General features: G+C 39.9%; 1 protein-coding gene across 1 annotated transcript in view; it reads left to right on the top strand.

The window, feature by feature from the left end:
- PLA2R1 (phospholipase A2 receptor 1) overlaps window positions 1–11,444 on the top strand; it is a 40,997-nt gene extending 29,553 nt beyond the window's left edge. Inside the window, exons 22-30 of the mRNA XM_065840977.2 lie at window positions 140–270; window positions 835–979; window positions 3,796–4,034; window positions 4,557–4,725; window positions 6,057–6,197; window positions 6,610–6,726; window positions 7,179–7,355; window positions 8,218–8,247; window positions 8,475–11,444. Coding sequence (XP_065697049.1) covers window positions 140–270; window positions 835–979; window positions 3,796–4,034; window positions 4,557–4,725; window positions 6,057–6,197; window positions 6,610–6,726; window positions 7,179–7,355; window positions 8,218–8,247; window positions 8,475–8,692 — 1,367 coding nt within the window. The 3' untranslated portion in view covers window positions 8,693–11,444. The remainder of the gene's footprint in view (window positions 1–139; window positions 271–834; window positions 980–3,795; window positions 4,035–4,556; window positions 4,726–6,056; window positions 6,198–6,609; window positions 6,727–7,178; window positions 7,356–8,217; window positions 8,248–8,474) is intronic.
- The last annotated feature ends 1,509 nt before the right edge of the window (window positions 11,445–12,953 follow it).

Genomic DNA, 12,953 nt, shown 5'->3' with positions numbered 1-12,953 from the left:
GTATTCTTACTTCCTAGTAACTATGTGAAGTCATTGATTAGTAATTACATTTTTCAGTGCTTTAGTTTGTTGGAGGAGACTTCATCCATCCCTAAATGGTTACCAGTTAATTCTGTTTTATTTGTGTGTTATTTTCCAGCTTTCATAACAATGAATCTGTTTGGACAGAAAACCAGTGTTTGGATAGGTTTACAGAGTGATGATTATGAAAAATGGCTGAATGAAAAACCTTCGGTGTATTCTAACTGGTCTCCAGTTGAAGTAGTGGATGTGAGTATTTCCAGGGGTTTCAAGGGCAGTGGGAACTTGTTTTACCCATAAAAATCATGACTACCTCGAAGACAAGGCCTAATTCGTTACAGCAACTTAGTCTTCTCCTAATTTTTGCGACTTTGAACAACTGTGGGCACAGATTTATGGCCATACCTAGAGGTAGCAAAAAAAGCACCATCGAGACAGTTATTTATGTAATTTGTGGTTACAGTCACATGCTCTTGCATTTACTCTTAAGCACCGAAGTTTGAATTATATGATTAGTATCATAAACTGGGTCTGAGCAAAGTTAAGGAATAAGATTATGAATTTCATATTTTAATATATTGTTTTACACCATGTTAGTCCATGCTGGGCTTAGCATTTTAGTTTGTGCAGTGAAAGCTTGTGACTTTTTATTACGAAGTTATTGTTTCAGATTGTATTTATGATAATGTTCATTGTTCTACCTAAATATTTATGACAGTGTCTTTCAGATAATTATTCTTCTAAATTTAATGTAATAATTATGCTTTGTTTTTACACAGTGTCTTTATTAATAAAGTTCTATGTTGATTGCAGAGACAGCGTTATAACAGTGCAAACATCGAAGAACAACTTCCACTATGCACATTGGTATCAAATAACCATAATTTTTATTTTACGGGAAAATGGTACTTAGAAAACTGTGAGAAGAATTATGGGTTTGTCTGCCAAAAGCCTCAGGGTAAGATTTTGTTCTGTTTTGCTTTGCTGCTGTTCTTTTCTTATTATATTGAATTAACCTTATTTTAATTTCAACTAGAAGCAGCTTGTTATAGGTGCCTATAAAACCAGGAACATCTGAGATTTCTGAGATAGTTCTACTCTGATATTTAGACAGACTAGCTCCACACTATTTAATAAATCCATAGCTGTGATGTAGAAGTAATTTCTGAAAAAAAAATTTTGTTATTAAATTTTCTTCCTGACTTTGAGCTTTCTGTTGCATATCTTAGATTTGGAAATATAAATGAAATTTCATGTTTTCATGGCAGGCAGAGTAACAGCATAAAATTACAAAAGGCAAAACGGAAGGTAATTTTGAAGAAAATAAGGTGGTTTTTGGTTTTGCTTTTGTTTTTTTTAATTTGTTGGGGGGGTTTGTTTGTTTGTTTTAGGGGGTGGAACTTGCAATGTTAGACCAGAATAGACTCTAGAAAATGTATTTCTGTGAGCACTGCAGACCAACTGACCGATCCAACAGTTTGGCTTTTCTTTTCACGCTTCTCTAATTCTGTCACCATCAAGTTCCCTTTCCAGAAGCACGAAGCCGTTGCGGAGCGCGGGTTGTTTGGTTTCCTCAAGCCTCGTTCCCGGGGGCCGCTGCCAGAGCCCGGTACTAAAATAGAGCAGCAGCAAAAGATTAACCCTAAAGCAGAGGGAGGGCTGTAATGTGAGCCCGTAAGAAGTGTCCTTGGGTGCTGTGCTTACTGTGGGGGTGGCTTTCCATGGCTCAAAGTTATGTATTGCCTATTAGTCAAGCCCTGGCTCTAAGGAGGCAGTCTTGTCCAGCTGGGTGCCTGGGAGGCGAGGGAGAGGGAGCAGAATAAACAGAAGCCCTGGGCAGTGTTCACGTGTGGCTCTGGCAAACCGTAGCTGTATTTGACATCATTTATTATGAACTACAGTTGAAGGGAGTGCTGGAGTAATCCTGCACTTAGTGTAGAAAAAACAACAAAAACAAGTGTTTTCCTGCTGGTTTGATTCGTTTACCTCCCAAATGTTTGTATTTTAAGCCCTTGCTGCTGCTTCAGGCAGACGGAAAAGGTGTTAAAAGGCAGGAAAGAAACCTGCTGCCTTGGGATGGCCAGGCTGCTGGATGCTGGGCGGGGGGGACCGGGGGTGCAGTGGGATGCTCAGGACCCTCTCCTGGTTTCCTGGCTGGGTGAACATGAGAGTGGCCCATGGGCTCAGTGCTGCCCACCCCACGCACAGCAGAGTGCTCCTGGGGGTGAAGAGACCGTCCTGCCTCCCCAGTGACACCCATGGCACTCTCCCTAACCATCACGCAGTTCAGTTTGCTAAGTCAGCAGAAAACTTCCCTCTTCCTCCCCCCCGCCAGCCCCTCCCCTTTTTTTCCTGTGTGTATGGTAATATGCAGCTGGAAGAGCAGAGAAGCAAGAAAAGGAGTGAAAGAGCCTCTTGCTGGCAGTAGTGAACTGTTAAATTTACTCAAATGTCCGAACAAATGTGTCAATTCCTGGAAAGAGGAGCCGATGCTTTGCTTCTGCCATCCTGTCCACGTCCTGTCTCCCCTTTTTCAAATTATTTTTGTTAGGAGACTAAAATGAAATAAACCAGCAGGAGATCTGAACTGGGCTCTGGGCTCTTAGTGATGCTTGAGTTAGGATTGTGTCAGCATTTTATTGCGTTTCCTGCCTTTTTTTAAAGCAGTGACACACACTGAAAGCTGGAACAAAAGAGAGTACTTCAGTTAGCTCAAGAGCAGAACTTACTCTTGCTTAGAAATCTATAATTTTAAAGTATTTATGAAGGACAAATAATAATTTACTATTTTAAAATACTTGTTAACGCTCCTCCTCTCTTAGTCATAAAATGAACCAAGTCTAAAAACCACTCCATTTTGTAATCACAGAGAATTTTTACAGACAGAAGTTATTAATCCAAACTGACAGATGGGATTAAAACTGAGGCACTGCTTTATTGTAATAGTCTTATTTAAAGTATACAGCAGGCATTCATACACGTTAGCAAAGGCATTTGTCTTGTGTAGAAAAGTGAGTGCAACAGCATCACAGACTGGGCTGATGTGGTCTCTATCTCCTGATTTTTTCCTCATGGGAGACTCTCTCTGTTTATTTCTTAAATCTAAAAAGTGTGCTTCTTCCTTTTGTTTTTTTGAACAGTGCTGTGTTAGTTTACCACCAAAAAGAACATTAAGTCTCCAGGCACAGTGGATTTATCTTTAAGTGCCAGTACTGTAATCTTCCCTACACTGGCATAAACATGAGCTGAAGAAGCTCCTAAGCTCTTACTTGTACTATGAGCCAGTTTGTCGTCCTCTCAGTTTTGCTAGTACAATTATTTGTGAGGCCAGGCTTTGTGCTGTAAACTGATTTTGGAAATCATTAAAAATAATGAGTCAAAAAAGAGATAATCTACATTACATGTGAGGTATCTGGGATAAGAGCACTCTGCAGCCCACTGCTGTTGGGCATTTGGATGTGCCCATATCGCAGGTAATTTCTCACTGACCTTCAAAGAAACAGTGGAACTAAATCCATCCAGGTTTTCTTTTTTTCTTGTTATACATTAAAATCATTCACTCTTGTGATGAGTTCTGTGCTTGATGGAATTTTAGATACTCTTCTAGTAGTCACTGTCTTTTTACAATTTGCAGTGCCTTCCTGAAACCAAAGAGTTTGTAATATTTAGATTTGTTTTTAAGGATAGTTCTGATTTTTAGGAGTTGTTCTGCTGTGTTCAAGCTGTCTGTTTTTAAAAAAAAAAAAAAAAATCCTTTCTTTCTGTTTATAACAGACACATCCATATATGTCATCAATGCATCAGAAATGTACCCTGTGCCAGATACTTTAGAATATGGAAACAGAACGTATAAACTAATACGTGGGAATTTTACATGGCCTTCAGCTTTAAAAACCTGCATGGCAAATGGCGCAGAGTTGGTCAGCATTGCAGACCAGTATCACCAGGCTTTCCTCACGGTCATTGTGAACCGGCTGGGATACAACCACTGGATCGGGCTCTTCACTGCGGACGTATGTAGTGGACTCCCTGGCTATAAATATGATGTTGCAAAGGAGTTTTTCTGGTAACAAGCTAATGAGCTGTGTCATTTATTTGAAGTTACAGGAAGTTTGTGTCTGGAAATGAAACCCTGGAAAGCTTGAGCCTTAACCATTTTGTTGCAACATAATGTATAAATCTAATGAGTTTGGTGCAATGAGTATAGAAAACTTAAAGCCATATAAAAGATTTTAAAACAGACAAAAAAATCTCTTGTAGTGTCAACACTGAAACTATGTAGTTTCTTTTGTAGTTGCTCAATGACCCAAATAACCACTTGCTCGAAACAGCAGGTTAGATGTAGTTTGTGGTCTCCCAGCAGTAAACTGGAAGAGGATCCATGGATCTGTCTTTTGTAGATCCTTCTGAATCTACCCAGCCTTCGGATACATAAACGACATTCTGTAATATCTGGTGAGGATGCCACCAGGAGAAGATGAACTTCTGTGGTGCTGAAGCACATCCAAAAGATAATCTGAAATTTGTTTTGGCAGAGTGGGCTTAGCTTTGAATGGTCGGATGGAACTAGGTCTTTGTTTACCTCCTGGGAAGACGACGAGTCCCAGGCCTTTGGCAGCTGTGTTTACATGGATACTTCAGGGCACTGGAGAAGTGCCAGCTGCGAGCGACTTCTGCAAGGAGCAGTTTGCCATGTGCCACCGAGTGAGTCAGAGCAAAGTTTTATCTGAAATCTTTGCAGCTGCAAATGTGTGTATTGACAGTGCAGGTATATGAAAGGTAATTAATTGGGTTGAGGCTAAGCAATGGTAATAGTATTATTCAAAACTGAAGTATATTCCTGGCGTTTCCTTGCTCTATCTCCTATTTGTGAAGCTATTTTTCCTCATAAAATATTGGCCACTGGGTCTGGTCCCTAGGAGAATGGAGAGAGAACTTTCGTGATAGGAAAAGAAAACAGGAAAATTACTTACTCTGTCTCTTTGGTGAGCACTATATTATCTGTGAGAAATGATGATTGCTAATAACCTAACTTGAAGGGAAATAAATTCAGTTTGCTGCAATTAACTGTGGGAAGGGAGAAGGGAAGCATTTAGAGCAAAATGAAAAATTAGAGTCATATCTTCTCTGATTGCACATAAAAGATTTTGCAACTTCTTTTGTAAAGATAATAATATTTTCCTGTGTCCTAAAATATCTTCTGTTTCCTGTGACACTCTGTCAATTACCTGGGCTTCATTTGAATCCAGAATTCAGATCTGGAGCTCCATTCAGGACAGGATTGCAGACTCTGTGGCAGCATTCAGTTCTTAAAATAGTTCCTGTTTGGTGGTATTGATCAACAGGGGTTTGCCTACAGCTTATTATAGCTTTTGGATCTGTTGAGAAGAAAGCTGTGTTGGTAATGAAACTGACTAATTTTCAGACTTGTTTGTCAAGTTTTGTAATCGTATATAGCCTAAAGCTTACTTAAATTTTTAAACGTGTTTTGCAGCAAATTAGGAGGCACATGAGGCTGTAGGTGATGTAGCTGAATGTACAGCACTGACAAAAAGCGAGGCTGGGCATTGCAAAGTGAGCTTGTAGAGTTGTCCCCAAGCAGAGGGACACGGGGCATACCCGAGAGGCTGACTGCTGCTTTCTGGCAGGCAATCCCCCTCTGTGCCATGGTATTTGGCACAAGTGCTCTGTGCAGCTTCATGGAGAGAAGCTCTGCAGTGCTGGGCAATCCTTAGCCCTCTGAGGGACGCTGGGCAGCCCAGAGTGCTCTGCTGTGCCCGTGGTTTGCTCTGAACGTCAGTACCCATCAGACTGCCCTGATATTGCTATTGCAAACCAGCAATGGTTTCGATCAGAAATAAAACCGGCTTTACTCTTCTAGTACAAATATATACATACACTAGGTTTTCACATTGAAAAACAGAGGCATAACACAATGACATGGTTACTAGTGTTAATCCAAAGCAGTGTGTGAAATCTTAAATTAATCTGTATGCTGTTGTGCCAATAAAGCAGTGCTGTTATTTCTATCACAGAAAAGAAACTCACTGCCTATAAAGACTTGTGTTCAGAGAAAACTGTTCCCTGGATCAAATTCAAAAACAGTTGCTACAGCTTTTCCACAGTTCTGCAGGGCACAAGTTTGGATACTGCATATGAAGTCTGCAAAAATCAAAGTAAGTGATTATTTTGTAGATATGTTAGAAAAAAACAACGCATTTTGTGAATGACTGAAATCATAGCATGTGTTTTCTGTAGTTCAAGATAATAATAGTGGAGCTCATAAGCCAGCTATGAAGTTGGAGGCAACGTACATTCAAAAATGTTCCTTTTAATGTGAAAGTATTGATTTCTGGAATAACACATAAAATTATTTTTTTCTCCTTCAAACTTGTTTTAAAAACATGAGAGAACAGTTTTATGTCAGCCTGAGCATTTCCACATTAATTTCAAATTAAAGAACTTACAATGTATAACCAGACTTTTCAAACTTTTCAATTAAGTCTCATAACATTAACTTTTTGAAATGCAATGTTACATTTTAATGGCACGGTTTGTTTGAAAATTTGTTCTGTATTTAATTTGTAGGATCAAATCTTCTAACTATTCAAGATGAAGAAGAAAATGCCTTCATTTTGGAAGAATTGCACAGTTTTGGTTATTCTGTACAAATGGTTTGGTTGAACATCCTGCGTGTTACAGACAGTAAGTTTGGGGTGGAAGAAAACTACATGTAAGAATCTGGTTTGGTTTTTGTTTATTTTAATATTAGCATAAGCATCATCCAAAACACTGTTATCTTTTGAGATTTTTTTTTCTACTTATTATCTGTTTATAATGTAGTAAAACCAGTCAAGATTGCTGTAATTGTTACTTATTCATATTCTGAATACTCAATATGTACACCTGCATGTGAATGCCTTTATCTTCTTCTTAAAGAAGCGCTACAGGCAGGCTGTCTCCTGTGTCAACTGCATAGAATGTTTTTAAAGCCTTCAAGAAAAAAAAAAAAGTAATATAGTGGCCAAACTGACAGAATCCTGACATTTCATTATACAGTATTTTTTTTTTGTGAGGATAAGTCCAACTGAAACAGATATATATATATATATATATATAATGATTTATATATAATGATTTATAACTTCTGCCCTTAGATCAGACAATCTCCTGGTTTGATGGTTCCCCTTTTATTTATTCTAACTGGGGCATCAGGGAGCCTGAATTTGATCATCTCAAAGGGAATTCCTGTGTCAGCCTGAGGACCGCAGATGGAGTCTGGCAATTATCTCCATGCAGAGAAAAAAAGGGATTTGTATGTAAAATGGATGCAGGTATGTGCTTCCTTAAAATAAGGCAGTTGTGTCCTTATAACCATTGTTTTACATGTTCCTTGTTGCTTGCTTACTTGCTCCTAGTTTTCATTTAAATAATTCTGTCCCTTGGTACTAGAAAAAAAAAATCTGTGAAAAAAAGAACCAGCCATGGTAACCTCCTTTTGAGGAGCCTGGGCAGCTGTTGCATTATTGCCAATGGCGGTGGACTTTCTGTTGCGTGGGTGAGCTGTGGGCAGAGCATCAGGCTGACTTGTGCAGAGCATCAGGCTGAGCCCCACAGACCCCATGGGATGGGCAGGTACAGCCCAGCATCGCTGCACAGACACCAGGTCTGTGGGGGCCACATCAGCCTTGTGGTTGCCTTCAAAGGGCCAAATGTAATTTTAGAACTGAATAAATATAACTACTCTAGTGTAAATGTAACTACTCAAGGCTGATGTGGCCCCTGGTGAAAACGATTTTGACAGCCCTGGTCTAAAGGAACATGGGTCTGTGAGAGCCGAAGTGTTCCCAGAGCCCACCCAAAATGCCCGAGTAGCTGTTGGGCCCAGTAGCTAGATTAATCTACCGCTGCCCAGTTCTGCTCATGCCTTTGTACTTCGAAAAGTGGATAAATACTACTGTTCGGCCTTGCACAAATGTCGGTTAATATATTCTGCCACATTTAATGGGTTTTAGGTAACATTAGGTCATGTCTAACTTGACCAGTTGGAGTATGAGCCAGATTAGAAAAAGAACAGCCTGCACTTGTATGGTTTTAGGTAGATTGTTTTCTCAGTATCAATTTTACACTGAGTATATATAGTAACTTTTGTTAGCTTTGTGAGTAATTTTGTGACAGTTATGGATTCTATTTCAGATATCAATGCTACAGAACCCTCTGAAAATGGTAAGTTCCTTCTGTACTTTCTTAATTTTTTTTATAAGGAATAATAACACATTTTTACCAGGTATTTTGTGAGGTAACACTTCCCACTGTTAAGCCTGTAATTTAAAATGTGTGACATATAAGTAGTAATAATATGTTTTCCATAAAACATCTATATGTTTATATTTAGAGTTATATATAATTATAGCTATATTTGCTTAATAACAATTTCTGTCCTTCCCTTTCAGCATCATACCAAGGGCTTGTAGCTCTGGCAGTTCTCGTGACATTGGTGATGCTGGCTGCCATTTCCCTTTTTCTGTGGTGTCTGTACAAACAGAATAACCAACTCTTCCACAGGATACTATGGGTCAGAAATGCCTATTTGCCACAAATTAACTCTGATGGTCCTGGTTTGGAAGAAAGCATCCTCATTTCTGATTTTGAGAGAAGTGACAACAATTAATTGATCCAAAATAGCAAGTGGTCACATCTTCCATGTGAAACTCCACAACCTACAGTAATTTCTCCTTCTTGGCAGTTGTCTGGGGTACCCATATCCAGAGGAACCCTCGCAGCCATGGGTATGAATGCCATAGGGGCTCCCTGCCTTGGAGGACTTTTTCTCTGCGCAGGATGAGGTGGGAATGCAAGGCAGAACCATGGAGAAATTGGCTCCTTTGGAACAAGCCAGGAACTGAAAATACTCCCACACCATAAACCTTCAACTGCTCACATGAAGCAGTCATGTCCAAGGCCCCAGAGCAGCAGCAATTTTCATGCAGATTTTTTCTCCAGGAACATTTGTGCTTTTGTGGTTTGGTTTTGTTTTTGTTTTTTTTTTATACGTTGCAAATCTGCTCATGAGCCCGCATTAAAATGTAGCTTTGAATTTAGGAACTCTGAAATGTATCCCAAGGATTATGAGGTAGATTTTTTTTTTTTTAATAGTGATTCCTTCTGCAAAATGAACAGTTATTTTTCAGACAGTGGATTCTTGCCGAGTGGATTTCCAAGCTTGAAAAGAGATGAAGTCACTTTTGACTTAGGAGTGCCAGAGCTTTGGTAGTTTGGCCCATGATACCTATTTTATGTTGTAAAAATAAATCAATCTAGAGATAGAATGTTGCGTGGGCTTTGTCATCCTGAAGTTAATATATTCATTTGAGATGCATCCAGCGTCCTGTTAAAGATTTAACCATGTGAAGTCTCACCTAGGTTATTTCAGAAATGGAATCCTATCAATCTTTTTTAAAGACTTTTGGGCAATATTCATCTGAAGAAAAAAACTTGTTATAAATCTTGCTGAAGTTATGGTGATAAATTGCTTTACTGTTCACTTAGAGTATTTCTGCAAGCAGTATTCATGTATGCTCTTCTGACACCCTGCTCTCAAAAGCCAAGGACAATACATGGGAGAGCCACACTGCTCTTCCAAATGGTGCTATAGTCCTATAACCCCATGTAGCAGACCCTCAGAAGGACGTTTTTCACTTCCAGTGTTTGTATTATGGTGCTAACGAGGGAGGTAAATTTTGCTGACCACTCAGTCTACAGGCTGATGGTTGTGAAGGACCCAGCTCAGGTCTCTGTGCTACTTCAGTTACGGTGGCCCAGGACAGCAATGCTTGCTCTCCGTGGGACTCCTACTACCCTAACCAATCCTCCACCCACGTCTCTAAAAATACCTGGAAGGTTTTCAGGGATTTTATTTTTTATTTTTCTCGCAGTGTGGAAAAACAAATGGTTAGTCTGACAAGTTACTTCAGAATGGGCTTACTGTGTCTTCAGTCTCTAAAAGCTGCTGCAAAGCGCTACATTTATTGTTGGGTTTGTTGGTTTGCTTGTTTTAAGATGACTCATTCTAACAATTTTGCAAGAGCCCTAAGATGGAGGTACGTTCCTCAGAATTAAGCAAGCAGCTAAGGCCAAGTGAAATGTTTTTACACAGTATTTGTGCACATGCAAAGGAATGTATGACTGCCCTTTAGTTAGATTTCACATGGCCAATTCTAGAAACAAAAATTGCCTGTTCCTGTTGTAATTGTGTATAGGGCTATTTTTGAAAATTATTTCGTACGTAGAATATTTCTCTGCTGGTTTACAGAACCATTCAAAAATGTTTTCGGAGAGGCTGCAGATGGTTTTGATTGCAATGTAGCTTTCAACTAAATGTTTTTGATAACTTCTATGGGTGTAGCTTTCACAACTGCGTAATCTGAGAATTTTCTGTCATATTAAATATAAATATATTTTCTGAATAGATTTTCTAATGGTTTCACCCCATGCATTAGTCTTCGGCGATGGCTTAAAAGTTGTGGTTTAGTCCTCTAGATTTTTCTGTGGGACTGTTTTGTATGAAGCCCACTACTAGATTTTGTGGGCTGTGACTTTTGAGTACAATTGGCAGATAATCTGCTTTTTATATGTATGAACTGTGATAGCTTCTTTACCACCAAGAAAAAAGATTGTGACTATCTCTCCCTTTCCCATGAGAATGTCATCTATTTAAGATAGAGTAGGAGGAACTTAAACCAACAAATCCACTTATCACATTCAATAACAAAGATGTAAATGCTGCCTTCTTACAGTACAGCAAGCAGAGGAGCTTGCAGGATGCTTTTTGTTGGCGGGAGTAAGCTGTGTTGTCTCTGAGGACATGTATTTGTCAGGCTACAGTGCTGTTACTGGTTATGCAGACTCTTGTCAGATTTTGATGTGGTTAATGAAATTTTTTTCCACAAAACTTGACACAGGTATTTTATCAAATTTTCTTGATGTGTTTTGTAATCATTTAAATGTATTTGAAGGGCAATGGTATAATAAATAACTCTAACCTCAAAATAGTGATTGTTGATTAACATTGACTCTGATTTAGATGATCTTGCAGTAAGGGAAAAGTAGTTCAAGCGGTGTTTTCTTCCCATTTTGAAACGGTTTATAGAGAACAGATCGTTAAATATTTATTTTAAAATCTTTCATCATTTAACTTTTACAATTGCAGGTAGTATTCACTCAAGAATGTAATAGTTGATTTTTTTCTAGTCTTCACTCTGGAATTTGTTACCCATAGCTTTCAATTGTTTTCCCTTAATCAGAGGTCTCCTTCACTGTTCCTGATCAAAGTATGTGGTAACTATGTTTTTACTGCTGACCTTGATATTGGCAGTGAGATTCACTGTATTATTTCAACTGGAAAATTAAAGTGTGAATAATAATTTTCTGTGCTGTAATTTTTCTTGAATCTTTCCCCATCTTTAATTAGCTGCTAGACTTTAGTGTCTCGTAAGAGTGGTCCCCAGTTTTTGCAAGTTGTCCTGGTAGGAGAGGGACGGCTTGCACCAGCCTCCTTTATGGCTACGTGACTGGACCTAGACATGGGCACTGCAGAACGTCTCCATACACATGGTGGCCCTGGTGTTTCCCAGGGGACAGCTGAGGATGCCCTATGACGTGCACAGGAGGTGCTGGGAGCAGGAAGGAGCCACAGCACCATCAGTAAGGATGATGGATTGGAGCATGGCACTGATGCATGGATATTCTCTCAGCCTGCTGCCCATTCCCTGTAGCCCTGGAGCCACCAGGGAGGAGTGATGGGCTGGAGGAATTTTCCTGCTAGATTGTGGAGACTGTGTTGTATGGGAGTCTATTCATTTCTGCCACAAATGAGGTGGAGATACATGGACTGCAGAGCAGTAACTTCCACGGTAGTACAGAGGTAATTCCTGTGTTCAAGAACTGGGCTGACGAGAGCCTGAGCAGGCAAATGGATGTAGGGTTTTCCTCTGCTCCGCCAACTTCTTTGAATGTGTTCACTGAAAGGGAAGTGTTAGATGTTTTCATGCCATTCCTTTGCTTGGGGGATGGAAGGGTATCCCCACCAGGGATAGATATATTCAGACCAACATATGACAAATCTTGTCTAGCAGGTATTAGGGTTTAGAAAAAAAAAAAATGTGTGCTTGTTTTTGCAGATTGTGTTCCAGGAGAAAATCTACCTCCTGGTCCCTTTAGCAGTCCTTGCAGCATGTCTCTGAGGGACAGAGATGCCTGATGCAGCTGTCACATCCCAGCTGGACAGGAGTCTGCTGTGGGAACATATATGTGCTGGAGACATGCAGCATGACGGAGCAGAGCAAAGGGCTGAGGCACGAGGCTGTAAGTGGGAGACTACTCCTAAGCAAAGCCCTTTCCAGCTCCTGGGTGCAGTGCTGCCATTCCTTGCACATGGATCTTTCTACCTCCTCCCTTCTCCTTTCCATCTTTCCCCTGTCTTTGCACATGCACACACACTTTTGCGGCTGAGTCACAACAAGAGACCTCTTCTTGAGCTATAATATTTCAGTGGAATGTTGATTCTAAACCCCTGCATGCCAGTACCAGTCTCTTACAATCTGGTGCAGCCCCTCATGTCTAAGTAACCATCAGGAGCAAATTCACAGGCATTACACCGTTCTGAGATGGTATGAATTAGGGTTGGTCTTGGTGCTTGGAAACACAGCCTTGGTTTGGCCAGTAGATGGTAGTGGTACACACCGAGCTGATAAAATGAGCTGTGCAAGAGAAAAAATCAGAGGGATCTGCTCCACATCCTTTAAAAGTTTAATTAAATGAGCAGCAAAACTCGCAAGTCACAGGACGGCAAATATCAGTGTCAGTTCTTAGTCATGGCTGCAAAATTACAAAGCTGTGTTAAGATGGCTTTACAAGTCACAGTGTTCATTCTC

Source organism: Patagioenas fasciata, chromosome 7 (genome assembly GCF_037038585.1).
Source record: "Patagioenas fasciata isolate bPatFas1 chromosome 7, bPatFas1.hap1, whole genome shotgun sequence".
Classification (NCBI taxonomy): domain Eukaryota; kingdom Metazoa; phylum Chordata; class Aves; order Columbiformes; family Columbidae; genus Patagioenas; species Patagioenas fasciata.
Note: the sequence above shows the minus strand (reverse complement) of the source record. Positions and strands in the feature narration are given on the sequence as shown.